The 15,368-nt window shown below is 39.0% G+C and overlaps 1 protein-coding gene across 3 annotated transcripts in view; it reads right to left on the bottom strand.

Moving 5' to 3' along the window:
- Positions 1–13,332, bottom strand: part of USPL1 (ubiquitin specific peptidase like 1) — a 33,705-nt gene extending 20,373 nt beyond the window's left edge. Inside the window, exons 1-4 of one of the 3 annotated variants that reach the window (XM_008692196.2) lie at positions 13,205–13,332; positions 10,125–10,290; positions 9,470–9,598; positions 2,011–2,656 (exon numbers count right to left, since the gene is read on the bottom strand). In XM_008692196.2, the coding sequence (XP_008690418.1) occupies positions 2,011–2,656; positions 9,470–9,598; positions 10,125–10,223 (874 nt within the window). In that variant the 5' untranslated portion in view covers positions 10,224–10,290; positions 13,205–13,332. The remainder of the gene's footprint in view (positions 1–2,010; positions 2,657–9,469; positions 9,599–10,124; positions 10,291–13,204) is intronic. The other 2 variants (XM_040621913.1, XM_040621916.1) reach the window with 2 other exon arrangements.
- Between the last annotated feature and the right edge of the window lie 2,036 nt (positions 13,333–15,368).

Raw genomic sequence — 15,368 nt, 5'->3', positions numbered from 1 at the left:
AAGATATCTTTAAAAAAGTAAATACACAAGATACAAATTGGGAGATTTAGCAACACATATCTGACATAAAGATAGCAACAAAGATATACAGAACTCAAACAAATAAGTACATGCAACAGAACAAATAATGATAAGACACAAACAGGCACTTCACAAAAGAGGAAACATATGATCAATTCTACACGTGAAGAGCTGTCCAACCTCTTTAAAATTTGAGAAAGGCAGAGAGGTGGGTGGGGGATGGGTTAAATAGGTGAGGGGACTAGGGAGTGCACCTGTGAGGAGTACCAGATGACATATGGAACTGCTGTATCATTACACTGTATACACCTGAAACTAATATAATACTGTTAACTGAATTAAAATAAAAACTTAAAATAAAATAAAATTTGGGAAAGGCAAATCAAGACCATAAACCATTTTACATCATTCAAATAGCAAAATTCTCCAAGTGTGAAAATAACCAAGAAGAATACATGGATCAGGAAGCTCTCTCACACATTGCTAATGGGAGTACTGATTGGTACAACCAGTTTGGAAAACAATTTGCCATTACCTTGTAAATCTGAACTTAAGAGCCTATGATTCGTTTTAAGATTTCATTTATTTGAGAGAGACAGAGAGAGAGAGCAAGTGCACATAAGCAGGGGGAGGGGGAGGGGGAGTGGGAGAGAGAAAATCTCAAGCAGACTCTGTACGGAGTGCAGACCCCGACACAGGGCTTGATCTGATGACCCTGAGACCATAACCTGAGCTGAAATCAAGTTCGGATGCTTAAGTGACTGAGCCACCCAGGTGCCCCAGAGTCTATGATTTGATTCCATTCCTATGGTGTACTCAAAGAGAAACTCTCGGAGCCCAAGAATAGTCCCAGCAACACTATTTGTAATGGCAAAAAAACAACTCAATGACAGGTAAATGAATATACTGGTATATTTACAAAATGGACATCTGTAGCAATGAAAAATAATAAACCACCAATACAAGCAGCTTCATAGATAAATCTTTATAAAAAGAAAATGAAACGGGGTACCCGGGTGGCTCAGTCAGTTAAGCGGCTGCCTTTAGCTCAGGTCATGATCCCGGGCTTCTCCCTCTCCCTCTGCTGCTCCCCCTACTTATACTCTCTCTCGAATAAATAAATCTTTTTTTTTTAAGATTTTATTTATTTATTTGACAGAGATAGAGACAGCCAGCAAGAGAGGGAACACAAGCAGGGGGAGTGGGAAAGGAAGAAGCAGGCTCATAGCGGAGGAGCCTGATGTGGGGCTTGATCCCATAACGCCGGGATCACGCCCTGAGCCGAAGGCAGATGCTTAACCGCTGTGCCACCCAGGCGCCCCTTGAATAAATAAATCTTAAGAAAGAAAGAAAGAAAGAAAGATCCCAGAAGACCTACTGTACAATACCCTTTTTATTAAGTTCAAAATAAACTAAAGTAGGCAATATATTGTTTAGCAATACATATGCAAAACAAACTATTTCAAAAAAGAAGAAATGATAAAACACATTTCGGGTCAATAATTACCATGGGGGGGTAGATGGAGGGGTTGGGAGGAACACATAAGTAAATGAAATTACTGGAAATATTTTAATTCTTTTGGGTTGGGAGGTGGGTTCATGGGTATCCTATTTTATAAGAAAAAAAAATGATATATACCCCTGACTCTGAAAAGAGATTTTTGGGAAGTTGCAGAATGAATGATTTGTATCTGCATCTTTTCCACATGTTATGAGACAAAACTGAAAATTAAATTTTTTTTAAAGATTTTATTTATTTGTCAGAGAGACAGACAGAGAGAGAGCACACGCATGCACAAGCAGGCGGAAAGGCAGGTAGAGGGAGAAGCAGGCTCCCTGCTGAGCAAGGAGCCCGATACTGGACTTGATCCCAGGACCCTGGGATCATGACCTGAGCCAAAGGCAGACGCTTAACTGATTAAGCCACCCAGGTATCCGTGAACATTAACTTCTTTAAAAGTAAAAGAGAAATAAATTATTATTACCAACCTTTAATTTGATCCAACTGATTGGTGTGCAGAAGCTTATTGGCTTGATTATACTTCATAAACAACTGCCAGAACACAGAGTCTTCGTTACAGCACAGGTCAGTCACAGTGTTTTTTAACCCTTCCAAGTGCACTAATGCTGACAGAATACAATCTAACCAACAGAGAGCATTAGCGTTTTTCCATTGGACACATAAAGACTGGCAAAGTGATGAACATCTGGTCTCCAATGGCATCTCCAGTTCAGACGTGCATCCTTCATTTTGAGGAGAAATCCCTCCAGGTCCAGAAACATCAACTCTAGTAGGATATTCTTCAGCAGCCATGTCAATAATACCAGCCTCTGAAATCTCATTCTGTTCCAAGGAATCAGCTGTCCTAACTGGATTCTGTGGACCACTGTGTGGTAAATCAGGTAAGTGAGATGAGGTTTCATCATATGCTTCTCCATTATGTTTGCTGTTCAAAACTTGTTCACCATCAGTAACAATATGATTTTTAGTCTTTTTGGCATTTGCTAAAAGAGGTGACTCCTTATAGTGGGTTTCCAAGAACTTTCTTTTTTGAGGCTTATTTGTAGTGTGACAATCTTCCAAATCAGGAGAAATTAAGTTATTAAGTGATTTAGAGCCCAAAGGATAGATGCACTAAAAGAAAAAAGAAAATGATAAAAACTACAAAAAATTCAAGCTCAGGTTTTATATAACAACTTCTATGTCATGAAAAATACATATAAAATTTTAGCATCAATACAATTGTACAAATCTAAATTTAAAAGAACTAGGAACAACTATCAAATCAAAATTTTGGCCCCCAAAAGCATAACTTTCCCTAGTTAATTTTAACAATCAAGAGTTTACTCTGATCCACACCAGAGGAAGCTAATAAGGAAAACATACATACTTCTGTTTTAATAAAAAACCTAATGTTGAGTGAATTAACAAATTTCAACAATTTAAAGAAACATTCTGTGATAAGTGTTATTCTTTTTGGGACAGGTACACTGCATAACATTAAAAACTAGAAAAGTATTTTCATTTTTGGGGGGGGAGTATTTTCAAATAAAAAAAATTTGCATTACTAATTTGTGTTTCTTAATTTTAAAACTGAATATTAATCTGAGAGCACATCAACGTTATCAATTTTACATCCTTACTGGATCTAAGAATCAAATTGGCTGAATTTTAACAACTTCATCAAATCTTATTATATATTAACAAAATTTCAGCCAAATATCAAAGGTGTAGACAAATCACCAAAATAACCAATTCTCCCCAAGTCTGAAACCTAGGAAAATATTTTAAGAGACAAATTCAGGAAATCTAATATTCTATGTGTCTTCATTTAAAATAATGCCTTCTCTCTACATAAGCATGGTAACTGCTACCTTGGTGGCCTCTAAGAACTAAAGAACTACCCCTCCTGCTATTCATGGCCTGGTAGAGTTGGTCCTCTGCTGCACCACTCTGGGCTTAGCCATATGACCAGCTTTGATGGGATGTTCACAAGCATGACACGCATGGAAGCCTGACAGGCATGGGCTCATTGGGCTAGTCCTTTTGGAGTCTTCCTTCTGGAGCACTCCTTTGTAAAGAAGTCCCATCCATCATACTGTGAGGAGCCCAATTAGCCTCATGGAGAGACCCTCATGGAAAAGAACTGAGATCCTGGCTGACTGCCTGAGCCGAGTTCCCAGTAGGCAGCTAGTACCAATTGCCAGCTATGTGGACATTTTAGGTTTCCTAGCCAACAGCAGGTGAAGTCTAAGAACTACCTGGGCAACCCACAGAATCACGAGGAATACTAAATCAAGCCGTTAAGTTTTTTTAGTCACTAGGTTGTAAGCAACAGATACTGAAATGCACTAAATCCTCTCTTCAAGTACAGCTTCTTCTATACAAATAAACATTATACTCATAATATTGTACTTATGAAATTCTTTAGTTTAATAGGATAAGTTCTGGATTCTTGTCACTGTTACCAACTAGTAACTAACCATTAACTAAAAACCTGACCCTCGACTTTATACCTTGACATTATTTCCTAAATCCTACCATATGTCAGAAAATAGAGAACACTTTAAAACCGCAATAATTTTGTACTCATAGTCACAAGACAGGTATACAGCCAAAAAAAAGGGAAGATCTCAAAGAGATATTTACACACCCATATCCCTTGCAGCATTATTCACAACAGCCTAGAGGCGATAGCAACCCAAATATCCATAAATGTTCAAATGGATAAAGAAAATGTGGTATATACATACAACGAAATATTATTCAGCCTTAAAAAGTAAGGAAATTCATTCACAGGCTACAACATATATAAATATTGAGGACATTAAGCTAAGTAAAATAAGTTAGTTACAAAAGGAAAAATACGGTATGATTCCACTTATATGAGGTAGGAAAATTTGAGTAGTCAAATTCATAGAGCCCAAAAGTAGAATGGTGGTTTCCAAAGCATGGGGAAAAGGGGAGCTGGTATTCAGTCAGTACAAAATTTGAATTTTTCAAGACAAGAAAGTCCAAGACATGCCACATAATGAGAATATACCTAACACTCCTCAACTGTACATTTAAAAATGATTAAGATGGTAAATTTCATGCAGGGTTTTTTTTACAATTAAAAAATGTTTTAAAAACAAAAATATAAAAAATCTTTATCTCAAGCAGAGTCAAGATCATGGTGTGCACATCCTACCAGCACCCCCACTTAATTAAAAAGAATAAACAATAAAAGGCCCTGGGGCTGCAGAATTTAGTGGCCTAAAATGGTTTCCCCCTACATTATTTGCAAATGTCTCAACTGACTTTTCTATCTACAATTTGTGCTCCAGTCATAGGGCCAATTTAAAATACAATTTGCGGGGCATCTGGGTGGCACAGCGGTTAAGCGTCTGCCTTCGGCTCAGGGCGTGATCCCGGAGTCCTGGGATCGAGCCCCACATCAGGCTCCTCCGCTGTGAGCCTGCTTCTTCCCCTCCCACTCCCACTACTTGTGCTCCCTCTCTCGCTGGCTGTCTCTATCTCTGTCAAATAAATAAATAAAATCTTTTAATAAAATAAAATAAAATAAAATAAAATAAAATAAAATACAATTTGCCCTTGCCCCAATTTTTCCCTTTTATAAATTAATGCGGTCAGATTTTTATCTCCTTTATACCCTGACTTTAGTTTCTACTTCGTATTTATAATGAACATATGCCATTTTTGTAACTAGAAGTTTTTTAACCTGTCTTCAAAAAAAGGAAAGTTATAAAACATAGAGTATTAATTTTTCCATCTAGCTCAACCACGCAAGAGCATTTAAAGCCTAAGGCTGAAAAAATCTAATGCTGCCTCTTCCACTGATTTTTTGAGCAGCTTAGATACATTCCCATTTTCCTATAAAATGGAAAAAGCAAAACACTGCACATTACCTTATATGAAAATTATCTATAAGGATGTGCCAAAAACAAACTATAAAAATATTTACAAAAAAATAATTTACATTCATTTTACAAATGAAGAAAACCAAGAACACGAGTTTCTCTGACGACTCAACTAAAGATTTCAGAGCCTTATAAATTTCATGTTTTTAAAAAAGAACTAAATAAATGTTCTAATAAAAGACTAAACAATGGAATACTCAAAAAAAAAAAAAGGGAGAGAGAGAAAACTCCCTACAGTTTGAAAAAACTTGAGTTTCAATTTATTAATCTGAAAGCAGAGTTTGAATCTTAGTGTTTTTTTTTCAAGAAACTTCCAATTAAGAGGGGTTTCCCATGTGGCTCTTTGCAATTTGGGCAAGTGAAAGCAGAATGTTCAGTGGACTTCAAATTTTATAATTAAAAAAAACTAACAAATTAACAAATTGACTGAAAGGTCTTATAGACCAGGGATCAGCAAACTTTAACTGTAAAAAGCCAGATAAATATCTTAGCCTTTGTGAGCTAGTCAAGGTCTCTGTCCGCCATTACAATACAAAAGTGGCCACAGACAATGCAAAAATGATTGAGCACAGCTACATTCCAATAAAACTTTTTTTATGTACACTGAAATTTGAAATTCATATAATTTTCATGTATTACAAAAGAGTATTCTATTCATTTTTGCTTAATCATTTTAAAACGTAACTATCGTTCTTAGGCTGTGGGTGTCATATAAAGAGTTTGCTGACTCCTGGTATAAACCAATCCACTTCATAAAATACACCGGGCTCTTACTGATTAGAACACTTACTAAAAATTAGATCAATAATTACTTTAAAGTTATTTTTTTACATCTGTAAAGTATATACTTAAAATTCTTGGTTATATATTCTTAATACTATTGGTTTTCCTCATCACTTAAAAAAAATGCTTCAAAACTAAAAACACAAATAATACTTCTAACTTTAATAGCCAAAACCTAATGTCCTGAGGACAGGGACTTTATTATGGCAGTCCACGGTTAAAGAACTCTATTGAAATACTATACACTGTTTGGAAGAGGGGAAAAAAGTTTTTTTCTAGAAAGATTTCTCTTTCCCATATTCACCATTCTATAACTCTGTTCTGAGCTAGTTAATGAGTAACCTATATGGTCTGCTGTTAGGATAAGCTGTCAAACCTCCTAACATCAAGCCCTCTCACTGTTCAATAGAGCCCACTGTCTGCTTCAGGAATAGCTCTCCAGCAATTCTGTGACACTTTCTTCTATTTTTCCCTCTCTACTGGATATAACCAGCATACAAACATGCTGTTATTTTTCCCAACTTAAAAATTTCCTCCTCCAAGTACCACCCCACATCTGCATTTCTCAGTTCTTCCTCTTCAATTTTCTATCACTCACTCCAACCAAGCTTTCCTTTATCACTAACATTTCACCCAAAATATTCTCATCAAGGTTCTCAGTGAGGTCCACAACACTCTAGCCAATGGTGAGTTGAGTCTTCATTCTCCTTGAGTTGAAAATAAATAATTTCTTCCTTAAATATTTTTTTCATTTGACTTCCAGGACAAAATACCCTCCCCTTTCTGGGTTTACTCTTACCTCACTGTCCACTTCTCTCACTCCTTTCCTGGTTCCACTTCATCTCCACAATCTCTTAATGCGGGACTGTAACAGGGATTAGTCCTTGGATCGCCACCAATACTTCTAGGTAAACTCATCCACTCTCATGGTTCAATTATCTACATGCTGATGACTCCCAAAGGTATCTCTCTAACCTCACTCTCCACCTAATACCAGACACATAGATCCGACCACTTATTCCATATACCCTCAAGTACTAGATAGCTATCTTAAGCTTGACTGGTCCTAGCCTGATCTTTCCCCCAAATCTTCCTCTTCCCAAAGTTGTTCTCATCTTAGTAACTGGCAACTCCACTCTTCCAATTATGCAAGTCAAAAATCTGGGAATCATCCTTGATTCCTCTCTCTCCTACTAAGTATCCCAATCTTTCAGCAAATCCTTTTTGGCTCTATTTTCAAAATAGATAGATAACCCAACCATATCCCATCACCTTAGCCACTATCTGCTTCCCATGGAATACTCCATCTTCCAAGTAGTCTCCCTGCTTCAGGGCTTGCCCATTACACATACTTTCAACACAGGAGCCACAGTGATCCTTTCAACGTGTAAATCAGATTATGTCACTCCCTGCTATGGCTCTTCATTTCAGTCACAGTAAAAGCCAGAGACTTTACAATGGCCTCTAAGACCCTACGTGGTCCAGCCCCTCCCCATTATTTTTCTGACCCATCTTCTATTACTCTGCTTCACTTACTCAGATCCAGCTCTGCTAGTTTCCTTGCAGTAGGACAAACATGCACAGGCAACCTCTACTCTCTCAGGGCCTTATGCTGCTACTCTCCCTGTCTGGAATGCTTGTCCATCTGGTATTCACATGGCTTGTTCTTCATCTCTTTCAGGTTCCTGCTCAAACGTCATTTACTTAATGAAGAATTCCCTTCACCACTCTACTTCGAATTGCTAACTACCCATTCCCTAACACTCCAGTCCCTGGGCTTTATTTTTCCCCACGGCACTTTTCATTACCTCACACACACAAAAATATCACTTATTTTTTCCCCCTCTCCAGAACATACCCACCTTAAAAAAAAAAATTTAGTTATTTGGTAGAGAAAGAAAGCACATGCATGCGCACACACAAGCAGGGAGAGCGGCAGGCAGAGGGGAAAAAGGCAGAAGCAGACTCCCTACTGAGCAGAGGCAGACCTGGGGCTCCATCCCGGGACACTGGGATAATAACCTGAGCTGAAGGCAGATGCTTAACCGAGTCACCCAGGGTCCCTCATAAGCACTTCCTTGAGGGTAAGATATTTTTTGCTTTATTTATTGCATCCTAGCCTTTGGACACTGCCAACGTGGTGACACTCAAAAAAAAAAATACTGAATAAATGCGAAAAGAAATTTATTTCTATTTGTAAGAATGCCTGGTACACTCAGCAAAAGTATCTATCACCAACAGTGTCATTTAGTTTAGTATTTTGCAAACTTGGCTGATCATCAGACTCATCCCTAAGAGTTACAAAATTATATAATTCTGGGTCAATTCTACTGAATTGGCATCTGGAGGTGATACCCAGAAATTTTTAAAAAGTACTCCAGGTGATTCTGATGAACTTCTGGTTTACTTGGAATAAAACATGTCTGAAATTAGAAGACTATATTCCAATTACAGTTCTGCAACTTTATGAAGATCTTATGTTCCTCAACCCTCTCTGATTTCTTATTCATAATGGAAATACCTACCTTGCAAAGTTTTGAGAACTATGTATATAAGAGTTTCATAAATTGTCAAGTACAATAAAATGTGGAGTATTAGGGAATTTAATGAGCTGTTATATAAAAGTTGTACCACTGGGGGCTCCTGGGCGGCTTAGTTAAACGACTTCAGGTCAGGTCATAATCTTGGGGTCCTGGGATCTGAGACCAGAGTAGGGCTCCCTGCTCAGCAGGGAGTCTGCTTCTCCCTCTCCCGCAACTTGTGCTCTCTCTTGCGTGCCTTCACTCTCTCTCTCTCAAATAAATAAATAAGTAAATAAAATCTTTTTTAAAAAGTTGTACCACTGATACACTGGATATTTAGATCCTTAAGTATCTAATATTTGGAGACTAATAACTTTTCCAATTAAGTTCCAAAGTTTATAAATCAAAGAGATGAAAGGATATTTACTATATACCAACAACTAACAAGGACCCCCCCAAGGTTAAAAAAAAAAAAAAAAATCCATCCTGAAATGTATTTTCCCCTCTCACAAGTCTAATGATAATAAAAACAAGTATATTCATGCAATAATTCAGGAAAAATAACAGAAAATATTTAAAAGCGTATACTAGATAGATCTAGAAACTGACCATCTATGTATTAAAAATGTACAGTCTAAAAAATACAAACGAGTACAAATTGAAACACTGAATAAAAAAGCAAAAAGCTAAAACCTTAATACTATCTAAGATTAATACTTTACCTGCAGATCCTCACACAAAAAGATAGATTCTTGAAAACTAATTCGGTAAGTCTTTAAGGCTTTTAACTTTCCCTTCTCTCTACAAGCAGGGCAATACCCATCTGACGGGACTTTAGCTGAATCATAATTCTAAAAAAGAAATAAAGTAAATTAAAATATAGACATTCCTAGATTGTATCAAATTACAAAAAGTTAAATGGAAAAGTAACCCAGAAAAAAAAAATACAATTTTCACCTGGAAGTGTCCTGGCTAATATTTTAAACATGGCAAATAAAAGAAATGCATATATGCTTTAAATACAGCTATTATTCTAAAAAGAATGTATTACAGTTTTAAATATTAAATTTTAAGTGTTAAAAATAGCATCAGTTTTATTTGCAAGAAAAAAAGTAACATCAACTGCCAGGGAAAATGTATGTTTCATATTTTCAGAGAATAATAAACCACAAGGTCTATATTTTATTTCTACTTTCACATATCAATAAAACACAGAGAGGTAAATACATTAAAATAATCTTTCGCCATTGCTGTAAGATTTCCGTGGAAGATATAATTTTTTAGCAGTTAATTGGTAAAACTAAAACCGAATTTAAGTCTCAAAAAAAGGAGGAAAAAACCCAACTTTGCACTGAGGCAAAAAATAAGTTCACTAACTTTTCCCAAATACCCCACCATGTGGAGTGAAGATATCCCTATATCAGTCCCTGGTCCAATCACTGGCAAACCATTTCCAATCTTCGGGGAATCCATCATTCCGAGTCATTGGCTAATTTATGTCACTTGAAACATGTCAATATCACTAAGGATTTTTCAATGAACCCTGGAAAAAAAAAAGTCAATAGACAATTAAATAAAAATCCTATTTACTTTGAAAAAGAGCTATGCTATAAGATGTATATATATTAAGTATATTTTGAAACTATATGTCCCAAGATAAACATATTCGAAAATTGTAATCTTAAAGTGAAAACAAATAATTTGTCCAACCTAGCAAATTTGTTGGAAGAGGGCAGACTGGCCAACAGGACCGAGTTTCAGACTCATTTGTAAGCAAATTTATTAAAACTTATAATAGAGGTAAACTATTAAATTACAAATTATACTGACCAGAGTTTAAAAACCCAAGTTTTTAGGGCCTATGCATAATATGAAACAAGTATGTCAGCATTATACTAAGAATGTATTTTAAAGACCCCAGATCTATTGTGCCATTGCTTGACAGAGAAAAAAGAACCCCATACATTTCTACTGCTTTCAACCACCAAGGTCATCAAGAGAATAATGCTATTTTTTTGAAGTTTCCAACAACATGCTATTTTATAATAACGAACTGTACCAGACAAAAATATAAACACTATCATAGTACAAATTACACATGTAACAAGCTTGTTTTGAGTGTAACTCCATGGAATAAGAATCACACTCAATAAAGTCAAAATTATAAGACTGGAGCTCAGTATAAAGAAAAATTAATTATTAAGAGTAGTTTAGGTATGGATTTAAAATATAGGGAAACCAAATACAAAAGACTTTAAAGCAGAGTAAATCACCACTTAGTAGGGATGCTGTAAAATAATTTCAAGCAAAAGTCTTTCCCAAATCTAAGAATTTCTATGACAACCACCTCCTGGGAAACTGTGGCTTACAGACTCACTTTAAAAACCAGTTATGCTATTCTGTTCCAGATGTATAAACTTTACACATCTTTCAAGCCAAGGAATAACTTCGAAAATAAAAACACTTCTAAGTAAAGTGTAAGGGAATCTCAAATTCCTGAAGAAATATTACTAAGGCGGGATTTCTGAACTACAACACTACAGACATCTTGGACCAGACAATTCTTTGCTGTGAGGGCTGTCTTGCACGTTGTAGGATGGTTAGCAGCATCACGGCCTTCTACCTAACAGATAGTGAGTGCCACTGGCATTCCTCAGTTGTGAGAACCAAAAAGTCTCCAGACATTGCCGAAATGACCGCTGGAAGGCAAAACTGCCCCACTGAGAACCACCGCCAAAAAGATAAAAATAAGTTTGGTGCTAACTTTTACTTCTTCAGCTCCTCACAGACAACACCAATTTATTATTTTTGGCTGGCTCTATTTATAATATACTCACAAAAGGGAACTATACAGGAAAGAGTCAAACTGCTTATGGTTCCAGAGTGGCTAAAAGCATGGGTTTACAACTGCTCATCTGGGTTCAGAAATTTGTAACACTGGTTTGTACCAAGAATTAAATACAATACATGTAAAATGCTTAGCACCTGAACAGACAGTAAATTTTAACTACTATTCATTTGGTGCTAATTTTATATTTCACTCTATGTAGAAAACATGCTGCACATCTTATATCATTCTCAAAAGAAAAACTGGTACTCTATATACCTCGAATAAGATGTTTCTGATGAAAATTTCCACCTGCCTGAGGGATCTAGAAAACTTTTTTGGGGCTGTTTTCTCTCTCTATTATAAAAGAAAAACATAAGAAGCCTTCAAATCTGCTCTGATTCTGATCCCAGCAGCCAACATTTCAATAGGAAAAGCAAATAGGTTGGTGGAAATTCTGAATATGCAAAACCCCGCTAAAGAAAATTCATTAAACAAAATACCAGAGGTGAGCTATCCGGGTCTTCCAAAAACAATTAACTTTGTCTTATATACAAAACCCTGGGGAGATTCTTACAAGTTACTTTGCCCTCAGTGATTATCTTCATTGTTCTCCCTACCTACCTGCTCCTCTTTCTTCTATCTCACCTAGACTTTGGTATCTTCCTCTTCCCAAACACACACAACTAGAAAATTCGAGTGGTCCTCGAAACTTTCACTTCCCACTTCTTCATGCAGTAAAAGTCACCAAATTCTGTGGACAGTTCTTTGGAAGCCTCAAATTCCCACCTCTCCATCCCATTCCCGCTCAGTATGGACCTGAAGGTAGTACTATGACCTAAAGCTCACTGTACTTGAGACCAACCTGGCTTTCCAATTTTACCCTCCTCTACTCCACTTCACCCTCAGCACCTTTCTTCTGACGCCCTCTTTTCATTACTTCTGTGAGTCACTGATACTCCCGGACCCCGAATGTGGATTACTTAGCCCCCTATGAACGCAGTTACAGCACAATGAATGTGTAAAGGTTGCCCTGGGAATGACGAAAGATATGTAATGAAGCTTGTTTCACAGTCCCGTGTGCACAGTGGGGAAACCCAGAGAACCACCTGCTCCGAGAAGTGCCTTAAACCTATTTTGAGTTTGCCCTCCAAGACCAAGCGGGCTCACCATATAAACTGTCAAAGGTAAGGCCACAGCGGACTTGACGCCGAGGGATGCGGTCGGCTTTGGGCGCCCAGCCCTGGCTAGTACCAAACCCAGCCCTCCACAATCAGAGACGCACAGGACCAAGACATCTCAGTTTCAAAACCCGACCCTGGAAACCCGAGGAGGTGCAGGGTTCCGTTAACCCTCCCCATCTTCAAGCTCTTTGGAAGAGCGAAAAACAAAACAACAACTCTGGTTTCTCTTCAGCATTTACCTCTCTGAGCCAAAAGGAAATCAGTAACTCTACCTCCATACCTCCATCACCAGCCCTCCCACCTAAGCCCAGTCCCAGCCCCTTTCCTCTCCCAGGGCAGCCCACCTTTCTGCGCGCCGACTACCCCACAGGCAGTCCCTTTTCCCCAGCTCCGTTCGCCTTCCTGATTTGGGGAGCCGGGGGAAATTACTTCCTCTCCTCCCTTACCTGCCGCGTGCACTCCCCTTCCTCGCACCGGGTCGGTCCGAACTCCTGTTCCAGGTTCGGTCCACACCACACCACGCAACGTTCAACCCACGTTCCCCTCGGCCTGCTCCTCCCCCACCGGCCTCTGGGCTAGAAAAGCAGCTTCCGGTTTGTGTCCGCGGCAAAAGAGTTCCCCTTCCTGCTCGGCGCGGGGCCTGAAAGGACGTCAGCGTGGCGGGGAAGGCGAGAACGGGAGCACTTCCGGACGGCCTCTGCAGAGGCGTGGCTGTCCGCCCGGCTGTCGCAGCCGCAGTTTCAGCTGCGGCGACGGCTAGGGGCGGGGCCGGTGGCTGCCGAGCCCTGCATCTGTGAGTGGCTGGGTTTGGGGAGGCGACGTTTCTGGAAGCTGCTGGAAAGCGCTCGAGTGGCGGAGGTGACGCCGGCGGCCAGGGGGTGGGGCGTGATTAAAACTAGTGCGCGTCCGGCAGCGGAGGGATTACTCTGAGGAAAGAAACTGGCACGCGCGAGCCCGGGTCGGAAGTCGACGCGGCGGAGAGTGACCTGGGTGGGTGGGTGGTTGGGCGAGGGAAGGGCTCCCTAGCCTGCAGAGGCGGAGGGTGCAATGGAGGCTCTCGGCCGGCGCGTGCCTGCAGCGCTGCGGCCTCCACGACGATTGTGGGTCGCGCAAGGCCCCCGTAGTCCCCTCTCCTAAAGCCTCGGTGAGAGCCGAGCAGCCACAGAGTGTGTGTTCACAAAGGTTCACCACACACGGAGCTGCCCCTCCCTGTCTCCCTAAACCCCATCTGCGAGGCCAGGGGCTTTTCTGCCAGGATTCTGGGGTGTTTCTCCTCCTTTCCTCCCTCCCAGATCTTCTAACGGTAAGGGGAGTAGTCAAAGCGCAGGGACTTTGCTATCCACGACCCGTTCTTACTAGTCAGCAGCCGATCTGTCCCTGCTGCGCTCATTTCAGCTGCCCTGCCTTGTTTTAACTTAAGAGAAAGGGGGAGTTCTCATTTAGTTGATAAGTTTAAGGCTCTGCTTTCGTAGGAAGGTCATGTGGTTTAAGGGACATCGTGACCGCGTGTGCTATTTCTGAGTTGCATTGAAGCTTGGGGCAGCGTATTCTAGAAGTCCTTTTGGTAGATTGGTTCTATGTCCTAGAGTAATATGTAGTTTCTGACCATTTCTTTTAACAGAGTAACCGCTGTTGGCATTTTGGACTGTAGGGTATTTTTAGTGGTCTCAAACTAAATAACTATATTCTGGAAAAATGCTGGTAATTTTGATAGGGCGGTATAGAGGAAACAAGTCCCATATACCAAGAAATTCCTCAGTAAAAAGGATTTTAGTTGTCGGTACTTACGGATGCGGATGGCCCAGAAATCCAATGGGGAGTTTGTTTTGTTTTTTCTCCAGACTGAAAACCAGGCTGGTTAGTTTTTGTTTTACCTTTTCTGTCTTACTTGATTATTAATATACTGGTGTATTTGTTGTAAGATGTAACTAGTTTTCTCTTTTTTAAGTGAATTATGAAAATATGAGAACGTAGTATTTCCTTCTGGAAATAATAGCCAAACTCAGAGTTTTTCTTGTTCACCATTGCTATTTCCATTTTTAGGATGGCATACACTATTTTTTTTTGGAAAAAAAGGCTTGCTGAATTGTTAACTTCGTAAGTTGAACAAAATAATTGATTCAGTTAAAATTGTAGTTAAAATTTTAAGATTGAAAAATCAACATTGCGAAACTGAACTGTATCAATGAAACATTGTAAAGTTGATTTACAGCCTTTTAGTGCGAATTTGATTTTTTGCCAGGAAAAAATATGTAATAGTAATAGAAACAAAATGGATGTGGGACTTGGGTTGTGGAAAGAAAAGAGGATTTAGTGTATACTGTGTTTTGACTCCACAGAGCTTTTCCCCCTTGTAAAAAGTAGAAAAAGTTCTGCAGGACATTCTAAGATAAAAAGAATGATAATACAGGAGAGGCAATTTTCATTTATATTAAAGTAGCGGTCCCAGGTTGAAAAAATTGAATACGTTTATGCTTTTTCTTTACCAATATATTTGGAATGCCTCTTTCTATGTACACTGGTCCCAGAAAGAGTGCAGTTATCTTCCAGGATAATTAAAGCAATCCTGTTGTCAGCAGTGTGGGACCGAAATTTTATCTACCTGTTTCC

Source organism: Ursus maritimus, unplaced genomic scaffold (genome assembly GCF_017311325.1).
Source record: "Ursus maritimus isolate PB19 unplaced genomic scaffold, ASM1731132v1 scaffold_10, whole genome shotgun sequence".
Lineage (NCBI taxonomy): Eukaryota > Metazoa > Chordata > Mammalia > Carnivora > Ursidae > Ursus > Ursus maritimus.
This window is presented reverse-complemented; position numbering and strand designations above follow the sequence as displayed.